The sequence below is a fragment of the Phoenix dactylifera genome, chromosome 2, assembly GCF_009389715.1.
Source record: "Phoenix dactylifera cultivar Barhee BC4 chromosome 2, palm_55x_up_171113_PBpolish2nd_filt_p, whole genome shotgun sequence".
Classification (NCBI taxonomy): domain Eukaryota; kingdom Viridiplantae; phylum Streptophyta; class Magnoliopsida; order Arecales; family Arecaceae; genus Phoenix; species Phoenix dactylifera.
The window spans coordinates 14,698,852-14,726,776 of NC_052393.1; the positions used below are offsets into that span (position 1 = coordinate 14,698,852).

Here is a 27,925-nt window from a genome sequence, read left to right on the forward strand (position 1 = left end):
TTCCCACTATCAACATGTTATTCCACTTAAATGTTGATTGATTGGATGTGGGAAAAATGAAGCAAGGATTGCAATGACAATTACAACTGTACCATTTCTAAGATAACTATGGTAGTTAAAGGGATAATGATATTTATGGTAACATTTGATAGTGGGAAGATGGGGTACAACATGAACATGTTTATGGTAAACAGAGCTATACGACTTCTTATAGTTTTTTATGATGAAGTTTGGGCTAATTTTGCAGTTCATATGCAAATAAATTTACACCGCAATAGTCTACATTATAAATTTCTTGAGGCTTAGTAACATACATGTTAGAGAACAATCAAGACAGCTATTTAGGATGATTTATGATGCTAGATTATTATAACTCACCTTGGTTAAACAGTTAATGCAAATAACAAGGGTCTTTTCATCATCACTGACCAACAAAGGTACAACAACCTGCAGAGTTTGCAAAGAAGAAAAGAAAAGCACATGATGAAAATGTCTGGTTTGAAGTTTGGACAAGATTAATTCAATTTTAATAAACAATTACAGTGAGATTCACTTACTGAAAGACATCTAAATGGATCATACTGAGCTAACACAATATTCAAACATTGTTGTGCTTCATTTGAAATCTGTGAGATCAACAGAACAAATGAACTAATATACAACAAAAGTATAATGGCAAGGCCAGCTAGAGCAGAAAAGAAAGAAGTACAATACCTTTGCAACCATGTCTTTGGTCACATGAAGCAATTTTTCAATAACAATTTCAACAGAGTCTTCCATCGCCTCTTTCTGAAAGCAATAGAACATATCAGCAAGCAAGAGGGAACAATGTCAATAGTTAAACTGCTTTGCTCGCATAATTGCAATAAGAAATATTAGCTAGGCGTTCAAAACCTGATTTTTTAGCATTTCAACTATCAAAGAAAGAGCAAGTTCCCTTGTGGATGAATCTGTATCATCCAAAACCTCAAGCACAGCTGTCAAAATTTGATTGAAGTACTGCAGACACAATAACTGAAATTAGAGTGTGCAAACATCTAACATCCAATTGTTTGAGGCTTTGAGCCTTCTAGCAAAACATATATATGACAAATATCGAAACCAGAAAAACTATCCAACCATGATATGCCATCATGTAATTTTGTAATAAAGATACCATTTACCAACAAGATATGCATGATTATTCATATAAAACATTCACCATGGATGTCTCGGGAAATGTTAAAGGTTAATTTACCCAGCATAGTACAAATTTGATACATAATGCGATAGTGTTGAAGGATGACCATGTGATTATATATTAAGCTGGATAAGCAATGCATGGCTTATTGGCGAGGTCTATCATCTCGGATCTCCTAACTATTTGACAGCCCTGATCCAATAAAAACATTGTATTAACCAGCAAACCATATCCCATAAACTGAGCTAAAATTAAGAAATCTATGTCACTCATTCTTTACAATTAAAGGGTAATTGGAGTGAAAACAAATTTCTTCAAATTCTTTTTCGCAAACTTTTAGCATGTTCTATGACACAGTAATATCTTCTTTTAAAAATTTGTACCTTGCTTTGTTCGGGTCTCCTTTAATCTAAACTATACATTATAACAATAACTCAATTTATTCTTCAGCACCTTATAAACCATTTGACAAACTCAGGCACTTGGTTCTGACATGAGTAACTACTTTATTACAATACACCATGCATTCTTTATAGTTCCAATCTTAAATTGATATTCTCAACGGTTCCTTACCCTAATTAACAAAGCACAGCAAGCCATTCGGGGTTGCTACATACTCAGCGAGCCTCAGCTTGGGTTCCCCAAGCTAGCCCAGATAATCAATTCCAGTCAAAGGCAGAGGCCCCATACAAGATGATGCTCACACCTAGGCTTGGCCCTTGAAAAGGAAGCCAGTCTGATCAGAGCTTGGAGTTCTCCCACCTCCTTGCTTGTATGCCACTTACCCTAACTCCAAATTTTTGTCCAAATCCTCTACGTTCTCTCAATCTTCAACTTACCAAGCCTAATCTAAACCCATTAATAAATAACCCCAGGTCACCCTCATACAATAAATGTTCAAAAAGGAGGGAGAAGATCAAAGGGATGGATGTGAGCATTCATCCAACAAAATTCTGATCTTTCCAAAAAAATACATGATACCACATCTCAATCCTCTTTTGAGCATTCAGCATGACATATAAACAGAATGTACTCTTAAATGGAAATGCTATTGATGGTTTGCCCCTAAAATGGAAAGAGAGAGAAAAGGAGAGTGCAAAGATTACAGGGTGCCACCTTGCTCCTCCTACTTTCAGGAGATTGTGTCAGAGAGCTAACACTCCTTCCGATAAATTTTGCATTGAACACAATAATCCAATCAACTAATGCCTGACACTATAATAAGACTAAAAGGAACTAACAAAAATTCTTAAGAGGAACCTAACTTATAGTCCACAAGCATATGAATGAAAAACACCTGAAGAACAGGAGATGTCTTTGTGTTTCTCCAATGAATGCCCCCTACCCCAAATGAAAAAAAGGGAAAAGAGAAAAAAAGAGTAGAAAATTTTAAGTCCCTTGAATGTCAAAACTCAAATAACTGCTGTTAATCAAAGTAAAATACCGTCAATTTGCAAACCCAACTTTCAACCACTGCTTTCCTTGTTCTATGCGTGTTGAAGGACTTTTACTCCTTTCAAACCCAATTGACCCAGCAAGATGCTTTAGAAAAGATGACTTCTTGAAAATACTCTATATTACATTATTACTACTTGAAACTTGAGGTTTCTTGAGGATACCTCTCGACACAACACTTCCAACTAGATAATGCTTTTCCAAATGACAATGAGCTCCAATTAACTCCTAGGAAACTGAATCTACTAGCAGTATAATCCCTCGCAGCCATAGTAGTTTGAAAGCTTTGAATCTAGACCACAAAAAACTATTAATTTCTGATGGAAATAACAACTGGCATATAATCAATAAAGAAACTCCAAAGTCCAAACTCCTCAAATAACCACAAACTAATAAATGAATTTCATGGAAAATATTTTCCAATCACTCCGCCTCCAAGTGCTTTGTCCTCAATATTCGGATGCACTCTGATAATCAATAGGTACGATAGGAGATTATCAGGATCATAACAGAATTTTCTTGTGGTAAGTTCTACTTTAAAGTCCTCAGAACCACCCAGCATCTAGGCCAGTTTCACCACACATAATCTTACTGGCGATACCTCACTAAACCATGAATGAAGCATTCGAACAACACATTCCAAAAGGCATATCCTGATGATGTCTTTCCACAGAGAAATTTAATTCTTGCTTAGGTTCCAAAATCATTGTTGAAGTAATAACTAAGATCATAGGCAATACCATCTACCCTAATGTATTTATGGTCAATGATGACCCTGGAAGGAGTTTCTTTAGGACTACAACTTACTTACTTACCAAAGGTTGCTGCAGAACAAAACAAATATAGAAGAAATACTTCACATATTTATACAGGCTCACTAGATAAAATTAAACATCCAATATGCAACAAAAATCAACTTATATGCAAGGAAAATGAGATAGCAAGGCGATGGAAGTTGTACACATAAATGCCTAGAAAAGATTTTCTGCAGATGAGCTCTGTATCTCAATATGAAGCTGATTCACTTAGGAATTAAACCTCAATTATTTAAACTACTCTTACAAGATGTCTTACAACAGTGATTAAAGACAGCGAAAAATTATCACCAGCAGAATATGAATCTTGTATGAACATGAATCTTATATGAATCGTATAATGAAGTACCACATAAGTGGAGATATTTACAGCTAAAACTAACTAAAGCACTAAAATAAGTGTTAACTGTGAACAGTATTGGCCACAACTTTTCTATTTCTGGCAAATGTTTAAATTTCAGTTGAATTAATAAAAGTCAACCCAAATAATAGGAGAATTATTCTGTATAATCAACATGATGACAGCAGACAAAATCAGCTACAAACTCCAATTGAAGATTGGTAAAAGATAAAGATTTGAGCTTTATTGTTCGCACCTCCGTGAATTGGAATATGTGATCTTTTGTCTAAGCCACAAAAAACAGTCCGTTCACATCTAAGGGTGTCATTATTGTCATGCTGCTTGCTGAATGATAATGGAGTCGTAATTAATCATAACTAGATTTAGATATGAGTGACATAGGCGACTTTTGATCAACAAATGCACTTTGTATCAATTCTTTGTGCATAATGCAAATAGGCAACAAGAACAACAATTGATCAAGATATTGTTGCATGTAGGGCTCACATAATGGTTCCTTCTCTCTCCACGTGCACCCAGTTACTTATCAAATTCATCAAATCATCAACCACATATATGATCAGGGCTTGACCAAGTCCAGCTAACCTCTTTAGCACTTTTAGATGGCGTTTGGTTGTAGCAACATTGTTTATAGATGCCACCAACATTATTTTAAAAGACAAAACAACACAAGACAGAATTCAATGATCATAATCTTAATGGATGACCACTGATAGAAGTTTCTCAAACAAAGTCGTTAAGTTCTTTATTGCTTTTTTACATTAACTTAAAAAAACAGAAAGTTATTTTATTAAATGATACAAATTTTTGAGAGATTATAATGCTTTTGTTAAACAAATATGAGTTTGGGATTTGCGTGAATCCAGTATTCTGTTACCGTTAGCTTAGACTAACTTTCAAAGTTTATAAACAACTCCTGCATAAAAGTTTTGGATCCAGTGGGATGGGATCATTCCGATTTTTCTGTGGAACGGGATTTGCTGCCATCCCGCCCCATCCCAACACCTAGACAGGGGATGTCTCAAGATGCACCGATCAGGACATTGGGACGATGGCAGTTGGGACAGTACCCCATCCCAGCATCTTGCGAGACATCCCTCAAGGATTTAAAACCATGCTTCCATAGAACTGAAACTTGGTATTGCCTTATATGCCAAAACCCATGAGCACTGGAGATTAAAAGTCCCCCAACATCTAGCCTCACTAGGCTTTCCCGTTCTATATTAGTAGAGACTTAATATTGAACTCAGAAACTTCAATTTACACATAATTAAGAATCTTCAAGCACTGAAATAATTCAGAAACTCTGCCAATTTTTATCTATGATTTATGCCTACATTCATATAAAAATTTTAATAAGACTCAGATGGCTTTTGTCATGGAACATAATCAGTTATACATGAAGGGGAAAAATGTACCTTCATCCAGATAGAACTATCATTAACCACTGAAGCTTCAATTAACTGTTGCAATGCCTCACGTTTGTTGACACTTGAATTAGCATTATTGCCATGGCATATCTACAAAGAAAAGTTACATATTATTAGACATATTCACATTAACTAGCTTACAGAACATCATATTCAACTGATGTTTATCATCAGCAAAATGACATTTTCCTAAAAATAAGATTAACCTAAATACTCACTTGATGAAGAAGCTGGGGAATACTAGGTCCATTATCTGTTTGAGGGCTGTTCTTAACAGAATTAAGCTTCTCATCCATGATTTCGATATTTTGAATGATTTCACCACCATGAGTCAAACCAGCTGCCTTGTGCCCATCGAAACTGACCAATCTATTGATATCTAAACATGGAGTTGTTACGGAATTCTCACGATCCAGGCTACGATCTGTTTCTAGGTGAATTGTCCTTGACCCAGCACTTTCTAATGTAGAGTTAGTATTAAGCTTTAATTCGCTGATTTTGGGACCAAGAACCTCCGTGTCGGAGCTAACTTCAACAGTTTGATAAGAATGTTGCTGAGTTTCATCAAAAGCTGTCTGCACGATGGAAGCATCAGGTTGGGTTGATTCTTGCACAGAATTCCACTTTCGCCCTCCTTCACTATCAACTGAACCTGCTGAATACCTACCAAAATGGGGGCCTTTCTTCAATGTCATAACATAGCCTTCCTCAGAAGATGTTCCAATATTATCTGACTGATCATAAAAGGATTTGGAACGTTGACGTTCTTTCTTATTCTGCAAGAAGTTCACTAGATCAACTTCTATACGAGGTGTATACTGCTTAAGTGCCCGCCTCAAAGAGTTCTGGTCTTCAACTGATAAACTGAGAATAAAATTCAACACTGCAGTTGAATCAAAATGGGAATAAATCGATATGATCCCAGATATAGAAGCTTCTTTCAGTTTTGTGTTTTTGTCATTTACTAAAGGCACTAATTTAGCAAGCCATAGCTTAAGAAAGCCACTATTAGTACAACCATCAGAATTCAATGCATATTTGTTGAAGGAGTTATTTGCAAATTGAATGACAGCCAATTTTGCCTTTGGAGACCTTTGTTCATCCAGGGACCGGAGAAGGGCAGGAAGCAGTGAATCAATACTGTATGTACTACCAACAATTTCCAAGGTTGTTGAACTTGGTTGCCTAACCAACTCTTTTTGGTCGATTAATCGAGAAAAGACATGTGGTAAGATTCTCTCAAGATAACTCTCAAAATGTTTTCTGCATGCTGGAATAATCTCTGCGAGTGTGGAAAGAGCTGCCTGTGCAACTTTGTGGTGAGGATCATCCAAGTGTCGGAAAAACAATTTCATGACCTTCTCAAAACTCTGTGTAACTTCTTGAATACCTTTTGGCCCTTGCTGCAACAGAGTTCGGAGATAACTAAAAGCAGAAACCCTAGCTACCCAATCTGAGCCAGGACTCAGACCCTCAGTGAGTGCATCATTTAGAGATGTTGGACCATCCATATAACTAGACATTTCGCTCATGGAGATCTGGCCATCATCAAAACTGTTTCTACCACTTGCAGAAGCTCTTCCTGTCACCTGCTTTCTCAAAAGAGGCCTCTGAAAATTAGGAACATAATTACTTTGTAAATCCCTATATCCAGAATCCCTGTAAGGTGCCTCATGATACTGTCTGTCTATATGCATGTTAGGTGATCGCCTAGATAGCCTGACATCAGCATTATCTTCAAGAGCACTTCCCTCTTGGAGCCTTTCAGATGATCTTTTCATGTAAGGCAATGACAGGGCTGATAAGGAATCAGATGACAGATGAGTGGCATAAGAAAATTTGGAAAGGTCCCTTGAAGCTTGAACCTGAGGGTTTGTGAGAACGGTCAAATTTGAACCACCATTCCTTATACCACCTCTCAAAGTGTTAGCTGTAGTTGAATCAACCAATACTGGATTCTGTACAGCGAGATTACTTGAAGCAGGAACAGCCAGAGGAAATGGTGGATCACGAGCTGATGGAGCGTCAACTCCTGCACTAGGAGAAAAAAGGTAAAAGAAAAACTTTAGCTCTTTTGGACATCCTCAGCAGTTAGTACAGTGACATAATGAGCACAAAACTTCAACAAATAATCAATTCATTTTTAAACAGCAAATCAACCACCAAACGGATACCTAGATCCAAGCTGGTTGAGTGTGAAATTGAGGAATTATGTTTCTCAGATATATTTACACCTCTCAACAAACTTTCAATGGCCGAAACCTTTTGTTTGCTTGCATGAAGCATGCTTTCAAGTCTCCTCTCAGAACCTTTTCCGAGTGGTTTTGACTGTGATAAAAGTAGGCTGCCTGAAGGAAAAGATGTTCCTGAAGCAATGCTTGCACTTCTGTCCATTGCAACAATAGCAGAAGTACCATATCCAGGTGCACTTGGAGTACTAGCATGAATAGGAGCACGTGATAGCTGTGTGCCTCTCTCACGAAGTGAAGGAGAAGCATATCTTTTGTGCATACCTCCATCTTCATCATTTATTATCTGCAAAAAAGATACATCATAATAATAAACAAAGTTCAGAAGGAAAAAAAGGAATTTCTTATACCTAAAAATATGGTTTACCCTTTGAATGACAGGATCGAAGGATGAAAAAAGGCGACGCGAGCGCTCTGGCCAGGTTTTTGTGAACATGCGGTAGCAACTTCGTGCAGTTGAACGCACCTACGCAGTTTCAAGAAGACATTTATCACTTTTAAGAATGATCGAACAAATTCATACGTATCAAAATTTGACTACATCAAATAGTCCACCATGGAAAGCCTAACGACCTGTTAATGTTAAATTTTTGACTTCAATAATATCAATAGGCACATGGGATGTTCCCATTGATATTTATGCTGAAAACCAATGCTCAACAGATAAAGATCGATGCATGCATCTATCTCAACTTAGATACCGTTCTGTGATAACAATTACTTGAATTTTGCTAACCTATCCCAAACATTTTCACATATAGAATCTCTAGGAGTACAGGAAAGACTTTAGGGGGCATGATAGATACATTATCAATGAAACAAATGATATATCCAGATACCAAAAATATCTCCACTGAGGCGCTGATTAAATTAAACAAGACTTTTCATCTCTGGTAATTTTCTGTTTAAATAACTAATTAGTCCTTGACCCTCTCAAGTTTCCTTAAATCGAGATATTCATATTCTACTTTTTATTCTCCAATTTTTCCTCGACATTTTTCAAACATTAATATCAACCTTATTACAATTTGCTGATAATTTTCTTAAACCAAGATTCGCCGTCTCGATACCGGAGTCCATACTGGTGCCACACTAGCATATTGTCGGTACGATGTGGTACGAAATTTTTTTGATGTACTGAGTGTTGGTACGCAATCCGTACCGACTACCGGAATGGAATGGTATGCCGGGTACCGGTACAGAACGGTATGCCCTGTACCGCTCGGTTTAGGCCGGTATGACATACCATGCCTTAAATTCTAAAATGCATGAGGTAATAATTCATATACTTACCAGTTACCATACTGTGAGAAACATGTTTTTGCGCTATTCTTCATATGATAATCATGAGATAAGCAAATAAACATATGTACCTATTTGCTCTAATGGGAGCCTGGTTTTCATTTCTCATCCTACTAAGATGCATTCAAAATATTCTTATATTCCAACAAAGTTGTAGTGATCTACAAGTGTGACAACTCTACCATTATTTCCTTTCATACACCATTTTATCACTTACCAGTCACCACTATTATCAACAATGGTTATAATTTTCAGCAGGAACTCCAAAACAAAATCTGAAAGCTTATACCCAAGAACAAAACCCTATTTCATAGCTTTGGCCAAAAATGACTCATTAAGCCAGATATATTGTTCTCATTTCTTTAAACTTTGTGAAGCATTTTTTTTATGCATTAAATTTAGATTTTTTTAGTAGCGCGTGTTTTGAACAAATTCGGAAGAATCAAGATGCCAGGTTCCATAAAACTTAAAGAAAAAAGTTAATTTTTTGTCATATGTTTGATTATCCCAGAGCTCAAATCTCATAAAAATGTAAATTGCTATTTTTCTGATAGAGGGTTGAAGTACCAATACCTATGCTGGGACCCTACCGGTACAGTACCATGCTGTACTGATAGGTGGTACTCTTCTTGGTGTCAACAAAGCAAAAATAAGGTGATGTACCATGCATCCGATGGGACTAGTATCAAGGGTGCAGTGGTACTGGTAGCTTACCAGTAGGGTATGGCCGGTACTAAGCAGTATGCAGCAATACATAAATCCTTGTTTTAGATTTTCATCAAACAAGAAAGAGATATAATTCTATTTTAAAAATTAAACTTTTTTATTTACTTCAACATGAAACCATTGAAACCATAAACTGAGTCCCAGAACATACAAAATGCTCTAAAATTAAGTCAGACCTATTTTACTTTCCTGTTTTCCCTACATTCTCTTTTTTTATTTTATTATATTTGAATTTATTTCAAAATGGGAGCTGAAGCTGTTCAAACTGAAACTTGAGCTCAGTAGTCTTCCAAACTCATTCCCGACTTCTGAACTAACACTACGCCATCCATAAGTAACATGCATGATAGGATCTTTATGTGGACACCAAGAATCATGTTTGAAACTAAACAAGGAAATAGGGTCTAAAGATTGAAGCCAAGTAAAGGTCCATTTAAACTATACCCTTGCCAATACAGTGTAGTCTAAATCACTTTGTTAATGGGCCTTCACATGACTATACATGCCTTTAAGATTCAAGAATGCTTTCTTTTGGCTCAACAATCACCAAATTAACTCCTATGCACAGCATTTTTTAACCAATAAACATATGTTCAGCAAGTTCACTCAATATTCCAACTAATTGCCTCCCTGGAAGGCCAAAAAAAAATGTACAATTAAAAACAAGATATAAAAAAGGGAATTGTATCATATGAATGAAAAAAAAGAGAGATGAGAAAAGCATGCGTATATAAAGGCTGTGCTATGTTTTCTTGGGTATGATTGTTGGGTTGGCTATATGTCCATATGTGGAACCTTTTAATCTTCAAAAAAATCTTCCTGTGGACCTGTAGCCAGGTGACATACACTCAACAATTTCTAGCTGTAGGGTGCTGGTGCTTTTCAGTAAATGAACAACATACAAAGGTAATCTTTAAATGAAAGCACATATCCTTACCCAAAAGAGAAAAGATTAAAATAATACTCATTACAGCAAGCAGACACCAGACCAAGGTTCGCTGTACCGACCGTACCGACGTACCGGTGGATACCGGTACCGGTACGGTACCGGTACTATACCGAACCGAACCGGTACCGTACCGGTTCGGCTGGTTCAGGCCAAAAGCCAAAAAAATTTTGAGATCGGTACAAGCCGGTCGGTATGGGCCAGTACCGGTTCGGTTCGGGTCGATACAGGCCGGTATCGATCGGTACGGGGCGATACCGACCGGTACAAGTTGCGAATAGTCGGAACCGAAAAATATAACTGTACCGAACCGGTTCCTTCCAGTACCGGTACGTACCGGCCCGTACCGACCCGTACCGATCGGTACGGCAGACCATGCACCAGACAAATGGTAACCTATTCCAATCATCTAATTCTCCATACATTTATCAGTTTTAATAATGGATGATACAACAGGCAAAAAAGATTATCTTTTCGATTGGATAAAATTAATTAAATAATTTCTTTTCTTCATTCATTTAACGTTATGAAGAGAATAATAACCTACTCCTTTTTGCACTGTTAGACATGTATTGGTGTGATTTCAGGAGAACATTAACACCTTATGTACATCTCTGTTCATGATTTTCTTTAAGCAAATTTTAGCAAAAGATCAATTACGATGCCACACACCTCACTCATTGCATCTGCCACACAGCACTTTATAACATCTTCATAAAGATCAGCTGAACGTTGTATTTCCGGAGCATCAGCCCAATACTCTAGTATCAGAAGTGCATATTCACAACACCTGAAACAGTGAATATGAATAATTGAATAATGGTTAGAGCAAAACATTGACTGTTAGATGTGAAATAGTCCTACCTAGCACGAAGAACTGCGCTCCGGTCGTTCTTTGCAGTATCAGCTATCCGAGGAAGCACCCGAGCAACTTTGCAGTTACGCAACATCTGGAAAAGTCACATATTAGTAAAAGACACAGAAAACACATCTCATAATTAATGAATGCCTCATTCTAAGGTAAGCAAGTGTTCTATCATCCCATACAGTTTTTATACAGTTGTCTGCAGATTCAGCAATCACAAGAACAGTTATCACCACAAGCTTAAAAAGGACCTGTAAATTAACTCAAAAGTTAGTATTTCTTCAGGACATTAAGATCATCCTCTGAGAGATGATAGCAATTTACCGGAATGAACATCTCAGCGCAAGCCTCAAAGTCTCCCAAAAGTTCCTTTGATAATAAGCATAGCAGATGGCAGGCCTAAAGATAGGAACCACATTTAACAAATAGCAACTACAGAATTTCCATGTTACCTTCTTAATGCAGCAGAATGTCAGAAAACACTTAAATAAATAGGGTAATGAACTAGGAGATAGACACACAATTTGTTTTTTAAAAATAAGAAGCATATGACAACCAGAAGATATAAATAACAATTTAGTTTATAATTGTCATTAGGGATAAAGATCCTGAAACAAACTCCGGTAGAATGTAACATGACACCCATATTCATCATCAAAATGTTCATAAAATCACAAATTGATTTGAGATAATCTGAAATTCCATCTAGAGGAATGATAAAAATATATAAAGGGTGACGGATATGGTTTTAGAATACAATAATCAAGCCAGTAAACTCACAGCGAACTGACTTTAATTCAGATGGGCAAGGTTTCCTCTGAAATTTTAAAGAAAAAAAGTTATCCAATGGATACAATGTATGAAATTCATGCAGACCGTGAAAGAGAATATCTTCAAATTTTGATAATTGAATACATGTATATAGTTTAAATTGGTAGTCTTAAAGCCCTCAGGTACCTATATATGACTGGATTTCATGATATAGGAACATAACTTGATCTAGAACACGTCTTCAACCACACTGACATAAGACAACTCACAAAACAGAGCGAGTTCAACATATCATACACTTCAGTAAATGGCAAATCAATAAGAGAGCCAACTTAAATGCCCTAAAATGATCTTAAGAAATGTCATTATCATAAACATAAAGTATCAACAATCATTGCATCCAGCACAGCCTACATTTATCACAAAAATTAAACTATAAGAGAATGCACAAAAGACTTCCCATTCAAAAGTTTCAATAGAAATGGCCATTATCTTAGATAACCAATATCCTAGTACCATTTGGGTAAAGCTAGTTCATCCCTTCATTGGCATATGCCTCACCAGGTAGGCCTGTCAACGAGCCGAGCCGAGCCCGAGCTTGGGAAGGCTCGGGCTCGGCTCGTTTCACAGAACTCGGGCTCGGGCTCGGGCTCGGGCTCGGTACCGAGCTCTGTATTGAGCTCGAGCTCGGGCTTGTTTGGTAAAAGAAAAGCTCGGGCTTGGGCTCGTAAAGCTCGTTTCGAGCTCGAGCTCGAGCCCCATAACAAAAATCTACATTAAATACCACAAATGAGGCTCTTACATCATTAAAATGAGGCCCATTTTCTTGGTCTCACTGTTGTGGCTCGAGCTCGTTTGGGCTCGTGAGCTACTCGGGCTCGAGCTCGAATTTAAACGAGCCTCATTTTAGGCTCGGGCTCGAGCTCGTTTGACTAACGAGCCGAGCTCGAGCCGAGCCCGAGCCGAGCCCGAGCAGCTCGGCTCATTAACAGGCCTATCACCAGGGCCTGCCAAACCAACCCAAACTGCCCGATCTGCGACATACTGGACCAAACCGGGTCAGTTTGGCTAAACATTTCGGGACTCTGTGCGAACTAGCTTGAAGAGCTCCGAATCGAGCGGAACTTCCTGGTTCCACTCAGTAAGACTTAGTTCGAATCAGTTCAAGCCATCCCATGACTAAAATACAAAAGGCAGCAAGATGTCATTCTCCTCACTTTTCCTTGAAAGTTATTAAAGGAAGGGTAGATTTTGTGAAAAGATAAGGGAAGAAATGGATTCTCCTCTTCATTCTTCTCTCTTTTTTTTAATGCCTAAAATAGGCCAAAAATTGATAAAATCAAGGAAGATAATGTCAAAATTTTGTTGTTTGAATGATTTCATAATATGCTATAGATCTAAGATGACCTATGCATTAAAAATATATTTTTAGTTTAAAAATAATCATTAATAAAACAATATTAAAAAAAATATAAAAAAGGTAGTATGTTTGGGGGTATGCATGTTACTTGCTATCCTTTTTTGATAATAATTTGTTAAATTTAGTCATGATTATGACTACACAAACCTAAGCGCATGTTAAAATAAAAAAGGGCATCCTAGTGCACGAGATTCTCACAACAATGGGTTTAGTAAGGGTCAAATATAAGCAATGTTCAAAAGAGATCCAACAATTGATGAAGAAGCAATTTCATGACTTAGGAAGGGCAAGAAAAAATGCAGTGCGGCAAGAGAGCAGACATCCTTGTTGTGGCATGAAAGGGAGTCATGTGGAGATGTTACTGACAAACCAGCAATTTTGGAAACGACCAAGATAGTAGTTAAGACAATCACACCTTTGTAACACATGCTCGAGGCTGTAGATAGCGAGAGATACCCCCATGTATGCTTCTTGTATTATATGACAATGACCGCTAAGACCAAGATCAGGCAGGAAAATCTGAAGCATGGTAACTAGTATATCAACCTTATTGAGTAGAGGTCAGATTAGTAGATGGGCAGGGAGTTGGATTTATAGGTAATCCAAGTGCAGTCCTCAATGCTTGTTGATTCTTCTAAAATATAATTGTGCAATCCTTTGATTGCTAATTAAATCAATTATATGTATTGGCAGTCTACTACCTAAATCCAAAGTTGCAATGCCTAGGAATAAAAATGGATACGGAATTATTGATCATTCTATGCAATATCATCTACAAGATGGAGCCTTATGCGGTCAATGCTTCTAGATGTCCGAAGGAGGTAGGTTAATCTTTATGGGAACTAGAAACAATACATTATCAACTCAAACAGATATATGATGACATATGTCATGCATATTTCACAAACTAAATCTTTTGAGAGAGCGCTCCTACAACTTTGGTGAGAAGGCAGCCATGGCAAGCAAAGATATAAATCCAAGTATTTCAAACACCAACTTTAAGTGGCCAATGTTTTCTGACAAATATTGTCTAATATCTAATTTATTTGATTGTATTTACAGCTAAATTGTGGTTCCATTTGGAGTTGTCATCCAAAAACCTTAAGAAGGTTAGCAATTTGAATCCTCTATAGACAGTCCTCTCTAGTGGACATGAGTGCAACCGATCAACTTTCTCTCGAATACACAACAAACAAAGGAACCATGTAGCACAAAGGAAATTAAATGACTTAGTGTACGTGCATGACAATCTATGGCTCAGATTGGAGTGCGTCCACATGGAGCTTTAGTATGATGAGCCACTTCATAATGAGTTTGTATATGATGATAAAAATCCCATGATTGATTGCCTTGAGGGCTAGCAGCAGGTAAAGCTTGATGAGGCAGGATCCTTCTCAATCAGCTAGCATCATAGCAAAGGAGGTTGGGGTGAATACAAAGCTATAAGGAAAGCAACACATGCTACGCTCACAACTAGCCAATGCACAGTACTATATCATCTTACAATATGAGTGATGACACAAATGACAATTCAAGCAATGATACATCTAGTACCTAGAACAGTAGTAGGGAACCTATTGGGAGGTGCATACGACAACCACCTGGTCTAAGTTAATTCACTGACGAGTTGCATCACTCATGCCACATAGAATGTGGACCACGGTGCATGTTGTAAAGCTAGCAAGGATACGATAGCATGTAACAGATAGGCCACTCGAGGTGGTTTAAGACATGGCACTGCTGCCACTGAAGATATAGCAAGCAGAGTAGAGTCCTGAATATCTCTTGATCCTCATCGTACACTGGATCTGATTCTACAAAGACAAGATATGACCAATATACATATCCTTTATCTGAGATGTCATACTCAAACAACTACTACACATTGTAAATCCAATGAGAATATGATAACATATAGAAGATAGGCCAACATGGTTCAAGACATGGCACTACTGCAACTGATGATATAGCAAGCAAAGTAGGATCTTGAATCTGGATCTTCATCGTACAGCGGATCCGATTCTGCACAGCTAAGATATTACTAGAATGTATATCCTTCATCAAAAATGTCATATTTGAGCAACTACTACCCTCAATAGTCTCACTCAGATATGGATCAGATTCGTTGTCGTGATCTTTCCTCGGACAGGAGTGCAATGGCAAGCCAATATCAAAGGATCAATATCAAGATTGCTGTCCAGGAGACTCAAACTATTGGATGCAAGAATGGGCATAGTATCTAGGTCGAAGTCATATCCAAGGCCCCAAATATGAATAAGATCCTAATATATATAAGTGATATAGACACCCCACAGAGGTCAAATATCGGTATGTATTTCATAATTCAAATCAATTTGATATATATTTCAATCTCAAAAATATGCATTGTCTATGTTTAATCATTACAAATCTATATTTAATCATTACAATATTATCGACAAAGAAATCATATGGTCTCTAAAATAACCTTAAAAATACTAAAATAGAAAAATAGAAAAACAAAAAGGTAAAAACACAATGAAACAATACCGAACCGGTTTACTTTTGCATACCAAGTGTCAGTGTGGTTCGACCTAGTACCGTATCATACTGATACCTGACTGGTACCAAGATTGCGAACATTGTGCCTTATATAATATATTATCTAAGAAATGTTGAACCGGCCCGTACCGGCCGGTTCAGTCCGTACTGAACCGGTCCGATTTGGCGTTAAAAAATGGTACCGGCCCGTACCAACTAGGCCAAATTTTTTGGGCTTTTGGAGGTAGAACCAATGGTACCGGTTTGGTACCGGTTGGAACCGGTCCGGTGCTCGACAGGTATGCCTACCGGTACCGGTTCGGCGATCCTTGATATTATGTTAAAATGAAATAAAGAGAAATGCATTTTATATCACATCAAAATCAGCTATAGGAAACCTATTTTGCCGCATATCAATAGCCATCACCGCCAATCACCATGACATCTATCAATCAAGACAAATTAGAATTGAAAGCATACCTGTTTTACTATGCTAGAACGTCGATCTGATAGCTGAGCGCTTAGAGGAGTAACTAACTGCTTTAAGAGCATAGGAAATGATGGATAATCCGCAGCACCTGAAATAAATCCAATCAGATTTGGACCAAAACATCACACAAGTAATTCAACTATAAATTTAAAAGAAAAAATAATAGAATAGCTATTGCGTAGTGAATCACTACAAAAACAACACATTGTCCATTTAGGATGAACCAAGGACACCAAATAAAATACTCACAACAGAAATAAAAATATCAGATTCCTAAGAAGGAAACAAGGGAACTTCTAAATTGCAAAATCATAGATATTATAGAAAGATGAAAAATGAAACATTCAGAGGTTGGCCAAGTTTCAAGTCTTCCTATTAGCATATGGTGCAAGGAGAAACAAAATAATGATCCAAAGTCTAGATATTCATGTGAGGTTGCATGTACTCCAATTAAGACAAATAAGGCACATGAATGTTCCAGGCTGATAGCCCAAAATTTTGATCTTCACCTTGCTCACAATTAAGTATAAAATGAAAGAAACTGAATAAGCAGATGCCTGATGATTTAAAAGGAATGACGAGGCTGCAAGTTTTCCAAAATGAAGTCAGGTATGTTCCACAAATATCACAATGATCTATTAGCAGGATTTTATGTTCTGGCTAAATTGAAGTGCTCTGCCTGTCAGTTTTGGCTTAATGTAATCCAAAATCAACCAAAATTTCAAATTTTGTCAGGTATACTGAAACCAACTACAGAATAGTCGAGTTAAATATAATAGAAATGATGAAACAACAAACATATGTCAACATAACCCTGACAAAACAGGTTATCTTACTGGAAATTTCTACCTACAGGGAGCCCCAAAACCCAAGCACATCGCCTTCACCCCCAACTGCAACTATTTCAACATAGCACAGCAATTAGATAAATCCTATCAATATTCAAGAAAAGCAGGAAATTCTATGCATGTGGAAAATGAGAAAAAGATGAAAGAGCAAGGAGATCATCAAAAGTTCCAAGTTCCAACACCCAATTATCACAGGAGAATTGCTATTTTTTTTTTGTACATACAGGAGAATTGCTATTAACAATGCTTAGCAACCATGGGTTCAAACAAAAATCTACAAAAGGCTATTTCTTTTCCCAAGTATTGCCAGAGTTGATCCAGGGAAGTGGAGATCATGAATTGATAAATGGCCACCTCCCCTAGAAAATCGAATATGGAAAATAAGAGGCATCCTTTACATATGCATGGAAGCAAAGGGGAAGATCTATGTGGTAAAATTTTGATCTAGTGTTTAAGTATATATGCTAGTAAAATCAAATAATATACAATCTTGACAAGATTATGACACATAAACAGCAACATGCACAACTGCACAAGGGGGGAGTTACACTAAACACCTAGTGTTTAAACATACCTAACAACATAGCAATCTCTATGATATATCCAGACTAGGTTTCAATTGGAAAAAAAAAAAAAAAAGTGTTGGCCTGTGCTCCTATGCCACCAGTGGCGCTATGGAAGTCTTGGCTATTCAAACAAGGCCAAAGACCTCGGTTAATAAACTGGCTAGCCTTTTTTGATGGGGTTATAGATTGTTACAAATAGTATAAGGGCTGACTAGACTATGGTCCATGTGGACTAGGGGACATAATAGCACGAGCTCATCTATGGCTGACCATTAGTAGGATATAGAATTTCTGTTTTTGATTGGACTCTTCCTTGGTGAGGATGCCAAGGCTTAAATCGAGGTGTTTAGTCCTACATTGGTTTGCGCTAAGGAGGTCTTGGGTATTAAAACAAGGCCAGGGACCCCAATTGATAACCTCTTAGCGAGCTCTTGGGATGTTGGAAAAAAATATTTTTATTTTTTTAACCTCGAATGAGCTTCAAACAAAGATACTAGACACTTGCTAATTGCTATATGGATGGTATAGGTCCTACCATATCAATCAAACTCTTCCCAATCATTATTATATGTTTTGGAGATTCAGTTGAAACTCCAAAACTGAAACAGAAATTAAGTTTTGGCTGAAGGATATCCAAATTATTGTCCGTAATGAGCAACACCAATTTTTCACAGCAAAATTTATCATTATCGACTATTTGTGCTAAATGATAATTTCTTGAAATATCAGGAAGCGGACTCTTAAATTTGAAATATTGAAATTTTAAACTCTAATGGGAAGGGAAAACAATTTTTTTGGCCATCCTAGAGCTCAAATGCCATATAAATTTCCCTTGTTTGAACAAAAAATGAGATATTATGTTCCAAGCGCGAAATTTTTATATTTTATCTATAAAGAATAGTTATTAATCATCCCAGAAAGAAACCACCTTAATAATGCAACCAGAGATTCCAACGATACAAATATTTACTAAAATGATGTGTAGTTTATCTTTTCTTTAATATTGTTCTAAGTTTATTTTATTTAACATATTTTGGGCTTTAATTATTATTCTCAATCGACACTAAAACTTCCAAAAATGTTTTTTTGGAAAAAAATGCCTCTTGATAAGCATTGAGGTTCCAAACTTAAATTATGAAAAGAAGCAGTCAAACATACAATAACATAAAATAATTAGTACAACAACCAAATGCATGGTGGAAAACTTGGTTCAAAAAACAATCAAGATAATGCATTACATCTTAAATCAATTGATCCAACATTGCATCTATAAATGGAAAATTTGTCAATACAAAACCTCTCCCCGTAACTTGTCTAAAGTATCTTAATTGCAATGGCTTTTTATGCAAGGGAAAGAACATCAATAATAAATCTAACAAAACAAATTAAATCATCTCCGAGTGGCTAGAAAATACTAGCAACTACTCCTGTATACAACAAGAAATACTAGTCAACAAAATGATCAATATGATTTGGAGGCTTGAATATAATAAACAAAAATGTTTCGATGAGATAAAACCTCCAAAGACCAGGCCTTCAACTCTTTGCATGGCAGCTATTCTAAGTGACCAATCTTTTTCCGGTACTAGAGCAGATGTAATCTTCTCGATTTCCCTGATCAATTCCTTTTCAGAGTACACTTTAATTGGGTCCACTGGCTTTTCAGTAACATCGGTTTCTCCTTTAATTTCATAGGAAGCTAATCAGTAAAAGTGATAGCATAATATCCAAAGGCATAAAATTATAGAAAAATATTTCAAAAAAGAGTAAACATCACTTCACATAAAATGCGAAACATAACGTAAATGCGTGGATGTTACAAAGTGTGTGTATGTGCCCACAATAAACACCAGTGTACAGTATACTCTTGAACATGATATTCTAATTGGAAGAATCCATGTGAGACATATCAAACAAGTAATGAACCTAAAGGACAATTTTATTTTCAGCTATTGAGAATAATGCCACTTTGGCAATCTACATCGGTGCGTATAAATGCCAGAAAAAGATGAAAACAAACAACTAAAAGTACAATCAATTTATTATAGAAAACATATAGAAAACAGCTATCAATATCTGTATGGGCTAAGATTTTCAAATAAAAGCCCAACATCATCTTCGATAACAATTATTGAGAAGATTATGTAAGAACTTCAACAACTCAAACTACTGCCACCAATACCCCTGCCTGCACCCCCACAGACACACGTGTCCGCTGAAAAAAAAAAATCCCTAGTCGATTCAATTTGTACCTTCTATTTGTCTGCCAAATTTCATCCTCAAAAAACATATGTCTCAATTCTAATATACATTAATAAAACTTTGGGAGTTGCCTTAAATACATGGTGCTAAAGTTTTAGATATATTTAAAAGAAAAATTGGATGCAACCTAAAATATAGACATTGTATCTATAAAACCGCAAAAGCTCATTTGTTAGAAAGCAAAATAAAACTTTGCAAATAGGACAACAATATCATCAAATAACAAATTAATATTGGGAATGTAGGCAAAGATTTTTTTGTTTCTCTTCTTCAGAATGGGGTGTGCTGTATACAAAAATGTATTAAAAATACTAAACCAAAAAAAAATAGTACACATAAGAATCCAAAAGGATTGTGTTTTCAAATTGAATTATCTTTGTCTATATATTTTCCACAAGGAATGCCAAACTTAACTTAAATGATTAACAATAGCACCCTAGACATTGTTCCATTCTAGAACTTCTAACTTTTGTAAAGTGGAACATAACAGAGATAGTATCAAACTCAATTACTTAAGTGAGTGTATCTTTCAACAGCACAAGCAAATGGTTTTGAGTTTTAACATTTGTACTATATGAATAAACAAGGTAAAAAGAAGACCAACCTCCAGCGAACAAGGATTCCCTTGGAATGCTCTTGGTCTTTGGACTGTTCCTTTTCTGAGTAGAAGTGAATGATTTCATTTCCGTAGAAATAAAATGAGCTCCAACTCCATCAGATGGATGAACCTTTGGTTCTAATTTTTCTAACCTGGCATTCATCTCTTTCATCTGCAGTATCAAGAAGTGATACAAGCTAAGAACTTCAGAAGCAGTCAACCCTTCAAATGCATTGGAAAAAAAAAATCCCTAAAGCTTAACCATTAAATGAGTTGTAGTTGTAAAAGAAATTATAGACAAGCCTCCGGATTACGTATTCTAAAGCATTGGATGATTACCATGGATGAAGGAAGATGGTAACGCTGCAATTCTTCACGAAATTGAGGACCAACATTTGTATACAGCTCCTACAGTGAAAGAGGCAACAAGCTGTTTAGTTAACACATTCACATTATTCTTTTTTGAAATACTATGTGTTTTATTGCACTGACAACAGCCCATCATTTCCAAAGATTGCGTTATATAAAATGATTGTCCACCATATGTCTTACAAGGATGTCAGCCAGTACATCTCTTATTTCTTCCCTTGCTTTAGGCCAACATGCAAATGCAAATCTAATTTTACTGATCATATAATTCATAATTCACATAACCTGGGAGGGATTCTCAAGCTTCAGTTGAACTTGGAAAATGCCTAAATGATGACGAGGGAAAACAAAGTTTGCTAAAAGAGGACTACATTCATAGTACAAATTTTAAGCCACGAAGCCAATTTGGAAAAGAATTTCTACGCTACATTCCTCATACCAATGATTAAAAGTTCTTATTAAGGACAAGTTTGTAATTCCACAAAACAACACCATTTAGTATCACATAAAATGAATAGTACATGGTTTTACATTCCTTGGCACATTAAGCAGTTTGGCAGCTTATAGAATGAAAATCAAGTCACAAAGGTTTTAGAGCTATAATTTTCATAAAATGATATTATTTTTGGATGCATGAAAGGCACGGGCCAAATACATACAAGAATAAAACACACAAAATTGTAATAGAGTTTTATTCTTGCATCAAGAGGTCCACAAGCCCTCTATTGGCTAGTTTTGAAGACATCGGGTATCAAGATTTGGTAATAATGGACAAAACATTTACTTCAATGGCAAAACTAGGTTCCTTACTTTCATTCGCTCTAGCTTCAATGAATGCTGAGCTAGCATAGCGGTTGCGCTCTTTGTTGAGGAGCTAATGTAAAATAAGCTTTTTTTACTGCATTTATCTTGATGAAATCATGGATCTGTACTGAACAAGGTCATGTTCCAAATGTATTTAAGGAGTCAGAGAGAAAGCCGTAATGCAGCCAAGGAAAATCTGGCTTGGAGCAATGTCAACTATTCTTGTTATTCAGACCACAGATCTCATGTCTAGCATTCATTAGTACTTTGCCTTTGGCTTTCTAAATACTAATTCTCCACAATCACATCATGCAAGTTCTAAGCTACCTAGCATGCTGCATATGTAGCTGGAGTAACCTATATTAATAAAAGGCGAAGTTTACGAACATGGAAAAGGTGTTAGAATTCCATATCCATAACCATCAAGGGTTCCAACTATATAAAGATCAGCTTTATAAGATCCCCATTCACCAAGAAACCCTATTTAGAGCAATCTCTGATATTACCTCAAACTTCTCCGTATTCTTTTTCACAACAGGTAAAGTGATAGAACAAATATACAGAAATCACAGAGCTGTATATGACGAATCCAAACAAGGCATGATAGTAGGTTCACTCATACAAACCTCAATACACAAGGTCGCAGCTTCCCTGACACTATGGTTCGGGTCATTCAACAATTGCAAAACCTGTATAGCAAAAACAAGTCAACTGCATGTCTACATCTATAAATCACAAACAGCAAAAACAACTAAAAAAAAAAAGAAAAAGAAAAGGGTAAAAGCTACACATACAGGAGGAAGTAGAACTCGCTGAAGAGTGAGCTCAGTAGAAGCAAAAAGACCAACTGCTGTTGTAACTGTACGTGCAAACTCTTCCCGTACTCTCCAACTTTTGTGCATCCAAGCATAACTTCCGGCTCTTTCAACAATAATCGTGGGTGATGAGACCTGATTTAGGATGAACCTCAATAGTTAGCCACCTCATCATCATCCTCTTACCAGAGGCTATAGTAAAAAGGAAAACTACTTCCTTTGCGAACACAGACAATTACTCAAGTGATAAGAATAATAGTCAGATATAAGGAAACGCAATTTTGTCTTATGCAGAAAGCTTGCAGTTGAAAAAGATATCCATACAAATGAACTGTTTCAAATTGCATTAACGTATACATATAATGAATATTTAGGTGAGGGAAGAGTGGGCAAGAAATTTGATTTAGACATAAATGTTGAGTTTAACATGCCAAGCTACACATAACTTCCTCAATAACCGCTATAAGTTTACAGAAGAATTGAAGAAAAGCAGATTCAGAAGTCTTGATGCTTCAAACACCAGTAGGGCCCGCGCTTCACTAAACAATGAACACAAATTCCACAATAAAGACATGCGAATAATAAACCTTAAATCCACCACCTTTTTGGTACCATCAGAAATTTCAAAAACAGCAAAGAAAGGATATGCATTTCCTCTGGGAAGAAGAATGAGACACAGATCCATCATCTTAACTAGAATGCATCTAGGAAAATGTTTCCCATTACCATTGGAAAAAAAAGGGCTTTCCAAGGTTTAGGCAGAAAATTAACAGATCCAAGAAACATTAAATTCCCACTCAACATCCTAAAATTCAAAAACCACCACGACATTCCAATTCACTCCTCAAATCTTCCACCTTTTTCGTTCCGCTCACAATCATTCTTCTGCCCAACACGAATAATTTCCACAGAATCTTAAGACATTGAAACTAAAACTCAAGAAACGCAGAAAGGAGAGGTTTTCAGAGAACGCCAAATCCCTAACCTCCATGAGAGTGATCAGAAGCTGCCGGGCGGCGTCGCGGACGGGCTGCTTCCCATCACCAAGCCGCTCGACGACGGCGGGCACGAGCCCATTAAAATGTATCTTGAAATGCTCCCCGGAGAGCACCGCGGCAGAGGAGAGCGCCTGGAGCGCGCCCTGGGAGACCCGGAAATTGCTGTCCTTGAGAAGATCCGTGCAGCAATCGACAAGCGCCGTGACCTCCGCCGACGACAGGCTCTTCGTCGACGACTCCAGAAGCTGGTGGAGCCGTTCCACCCCGGCCATCCGCTCCTTCGTGTCCTTCGCCCGCGCCATCTCCATCGCCTCCTCCATCTCGCCCCCCCGGCAGTGGAGAACCCAAAAATTTCACCTCCCCCCCTCCTCCCCTAGGGTTAGCGCTTCGGATCTGGGAGTCGCCGGCACGATCAGATCTGGCAGAAATTTGGGAAAAAATTTCAAGAAATCGAGAGATCGCGCGAGCGAGAGAGCAAGCGAACAGAAAGAGAAAACCGAGGGTCGAGTCGGTGGAAGTTTGGTTCTTGGATTCTCTCGCTAGATAGGCGGAGAGAGAACAGCGGGGAAGTGACCGTCTCGGAAGCTGCCATTGATATTGAGATTATTTACTAAAGTACCACTCTCTTTCTTGGTTTGCTTCCGAAATTCTTAACGCGATGCATGATTCATGAATGGTTTTATATCGGCTATATGCCGCATAAAAACCTGTATACGTGGAGAATACTTCTGCGGTTACTTCCACGCGAAACGCGCAGCGCGTCCAGGGCGTGGAGTTATTTATGCGGTCGCAAGTAAATAAATATGCGGACGTTTAAGGATAGAAGCATGCTTCTTCTGTACGGCAGCCTGGAAAGTTCTGGAATGAAACGATTGAGCATATTTTACCCTTGCTAAATTTACAAGACTTGCCGCCGTTCTCCGCCGTCTCCACGTGTCAACCCCTTAATTCCCCACGAATTGGCACCAGAGAAAAAAAGGATAACTCACCGACGCAGAACACGAGGCGAACGTTAGCCTCAAACTTCTTAGGTCAAACAATTGGGTTACTTTTTCTGGTCCTTGTCGTCCATTGCGTCGCGATCTGCGGCCTATCGGCGAGGAGAAGGAAGCTAAAATTGATCACGCGGGGCAGTTGATGACCTGTAAGTGTATTCATATTTCAGCCGCAGTGTGGTCATTGAGCAATCTCAGCCGTCCATCAGGTGTTCTTTTCGATTGGCGTAGGAGAGAGGAAATGGATTGCAAAAAGAGAATAGCTTGGTTGGGAGGTAACCATCATTTGGTTGGTGCAAACGCATCCTGCCGTTGTGTATCTTTGGAATCATTAAATGGTGACCCATGCAAGATAGTGGGCTTAACATAATTCAGATCCTGTATATTGGATGGCTGATATTGTTCCAATTGATGTGATTATCACATCTTACTGCTAATGTGGACGGATCAAGTCTTAAAATAGTGGTGAGAGGTATCTAGTCAAGTTTTTACCTCCAGCTATATATCTAAGTGTGAGGATCCGTACAGCCGTGTGTTTAGTCCTACATCGATTATTCGCTAGATAGATGTTGGGTACTTATATAGGATCAAAAAATCCAAATAATATCTTTCAGCTAATTTCTTTGGACGAGGTTCCGAATTATTGCACATGGTATCAGAGCGGACCCGACCTATGTTGGAATATTTTAAAATTCCAAGTTTGCCCTTCTTTGTCTTTTGTCCTTTGTTTAATGCACTTTCTTTAGTCCCACATTGGATAGAGATAAAACTCAAAAGGTCTTTATGTAGTATTCAACCTTTTAAATTTGGTGAAGCAAAGAAAGTAAGTAGCCCACGCGCGCACGAGCCCAATGGAGGTCCAAGGCAAAATTGGCGAATCCAATCCGAAAACGTTCAACCGGACGCGTCGCGCTCGATCATCGCACGCAGGGGGGGTCCCCCCTGCGCGGGTGCGGGAGGTGGGTTTGAGTCTGGCTTCTAAATCTTATCTTCATTCTCTCTCTATTTTTCTGTATTCTCGAGAGTCTCTCTCTGTTTTCTGTTCCCAAGAGGATACTCTCTTTACTGTTCTGTCTTCCTAAACGGTACTGGACTGTTCGATAGAGTCACTACATCTGCGAGTGTACGCTTGGAGTGATCCAGTTGTTGTATCCTGGAGGATAGGCTGTCATTACCCAATGGAGGTCCAAGGCAAAATTGGTGAATTTGATCCGAAAATGTTTAACCGGGCGCGTCGCGCTCGATAGAGTCACTGCATCTGCGAGTGTACGCTTGGAGTGATCCAGTTGTTGTATCCTGGAGGATAGGCCGCCATTACCTAATGGAGGTCCAAGGCAAAATTGGTGAATTCGATCCGGAAACGTTTAACCAGGCGCGTCCCGCTCGATCATCGTGCGCAGGGGGACCCCCCTGCACCGGTGCGGGAGGTGGGTTTGAGTCTGGCTTCTAAATCTTATCTTCATTCTCTCTCTATTTTTCTGTATTCCCGAGAGTCTCTCTCTATTTTCTGTGTTCCCGAGAGGATACTCTCTTCACTGTTCTGTCTTCCTGAGCGGTACTGGGTTGTTCAATAGAGTCACTGCATCTGCGAGTGTACGCTTGGAGTAATCCAGTTGTTGTATCCTGGAGGATAGGCTGCCGTTACCTGCTACACCGAGATTCATTCTCCGAGGGGCGCGATCTATGCTTAAGGACAGTGAAATCACGCCTCAACTGATAAGTTCTTCCTTCTTTCCATCTATTATTTTTGCAACAATCTTAAGAATAGATCGACATGGATTTGCTATGATTACTGCTAGATCAATTTCTGATACTTCTAAAATTGAAAGTTTCAATTGTATGTATCTTAAGAGATGGAAAGAACATGTTTATTCTGCATTGGATATGCTTAATTTTGCTCGGTATTTAAATCAGTCAAAACCAATAGAAGGGTCTGAAGATTTTGACACTAAATTCAAAGAGTGGGAACATAGAAATAAAATTTGTAGGCACATAATTCTGAGTACACTGTCCAATAAACTTTTTGATGTCTACTGTTCATATAAAGAAGCTGCAGAAATTTGGGAGAATATAAATAAAAAATATCTATTAGAAGATACCGGAGTATAGAAATATGCTATAGGAAATTTGCTGCACTTTCAAAAGTTTGAGGATAGGGATGTGTCATCCCAAATCCATGATTTTTATAGGCTGGTCACTGATCTTAAAAATGAAGACATAATACTTCAAGAAATTTTCCTAGCTGGCTGTCTGATTGAAAAATTACCTGAGTCTTGGAAAAATTATAAAAACAGCATGAAGCACAAAAGAAAACACATGAGTCTTGAAGATGTTATTGTTCATATTAGAATTGAAGAACAAAATCGAGTCAGAGACCGAGAACAATTGGCCAAAAAAATGACTTCTAAAGCAAATGTAATAGTCAGCAAACCAGGTGGGTCTCGTTCAAAGTCCAAGAAGCCTTATCTCAAAAATGATAAGAAACCTAAGTTCCAAGGTTCTGAACAAGTATTTGCCTGCATTGTTCCATGCAGCAAACTTATCTCGATCAACAATGATGCTACCATTTTTTTTTTGGTACATCGGGGGCTCACAATAATGATGCTACCATTGTTGGCAAATATGTTGCATTAGAATCAAGTAATGGACATCCTTGATTAGGGGCAATAATGTGGACCTAGACTTAGGTTAAACGCAATAAAAATTTGGGAAGTATGGTTGATTAAAGGGACTTAGGCGCCGTTGGGGGAGCTTTTGAGAGCCAAAAAGCACTTTTTGGCCCTCCAAAAGTACTTTTGGATGAAAAAGAGTGTTTGGTAAAAATTTCGAACAGAAAGCTAAAACAGCTTTTTAAGAGAAGCTGAGAAAGCTAAAACAGCTTTTTGAGAGAAGCTCCATCTTGGAGTTTTTCGAAAAAGCTATTGTGAGCTGTGTCGGAAAGCTATTTTTTTACCAAAATACATCGATTATTCGTTAGGTAGATCTTGGGTACTTATACAGAATCAAGGAACTCAAATAATACTTCCAGCTAGCTTTTTTGGGCAAGGTTCTGAGTTGTTACAAATGGTATCAGAACAGAACTAACCTATACCTATGTGGATTAGGAGACACTGCAACACGGTTCTATTGGAGCTGACCAT

At 37.7% G+C, this 27,925-nt stretch overlaps 1 protein-coding gene and 1 long non-coding RNA gene across 3 annotated transcripts in view; one reads left to right on the plus strand and one right to left on the minus strand.

Moving 5' to 3' along the window:
• LOC103722142 (CLIP-associated protein-like) overlaps positions 1 to 24,400 on the minus strand; it is a 32,393-nt gene extending 7,993 nt beyond the window's left edge. Inside the window, exons 1-19 of one of the 2 annotated variants that reach the window (XM_008812586.4) lie at positions 23,778 to 24,395; positions 22,772 to 22,927; positions 22,604 to 22,666; positions 21,144 to 21,212; positions 20,811 to 20,976; positions 19,464 to 19,625; positions 16,521 to 16,618; positions 11,654 to 11,728; positions 11,512 to 11,580; positions 11,329 to 11,414; positions 11,137 to 11,254; positions 7,858 to 7,956; positions 7,416 to 7,776; positions 5,460 to 7,273; positions 5,230 to 5,331; positions 895 to 999; positions 715 to 789; positions 558 to 626; positions 379 to 447 (exon numbers count right to left, since the gene is read on the minus strand). In XM_008812586.4, coding sequence (XP_008810808.1) covers positions 379 to 447; positions 558 to 626; positions 715 to 789; positions 895 to 999; positions 5,230 to 5,331; positions 5,460 to 7,273; positions 7,416 to 7,776; positions 7,858 to 7,956; positions 11,137 to 11,254; positions 11,329 to 11,414; positions 11,512 to 11,580; positions 11,654 to 11,728; positions 16,521 to 16,618; positions 19,464 to 19,625; positions 20,811 to 20,976; positions 21,144 to 21,212; positions 22,604 to 22,666; positions 22,772 to 22,927; positions 23,778 to 24,110 — 4,089 coding nt within the window. In that variant the 5' untranslated portion in view covers positions 24,111 to 24,395. Of the gene's footprint in view, positions 1 to 378; positions 448 to 557; positions 627 to 714; positions 790 to 894; positions 1,000 to 1,057; positions 1,373 to 5,229; positions 5,332 to 5,459; positions 7,274 to 7,415; positions 7,777 to 7,857; positions 7,957 to 11,136; positions 11,255 to 11,328; positions 11,415 to 11,511; positions 11,581 to 11,653; positions 11,729 to 16,520; positions 16,619 to 19,463; positions 19,626 to 20,810; positions 20,977 to 21,143; positions 21,213 to 22,603; positions 22,667 to 22,771; positions 22,928 to 23,777 lie in introns of those variants that run through there. The other variant, XM_039123077.1, reaches the window with a different exon arrangement.
• LOC120109338 lies at positions 11,735 to 16,496 on the plus strand. The gene is made up of 2 exons (XR_005510273.1): positions 11,735 to 12,664; positions 13,105 to 16,496. It is a non-coding gene; the product is annotated as an uncharacterized LOC120109338 (long non-coding RNA).
• Positions 24,401 to 27,925: the final 3,525 nt, after the last annotated feature.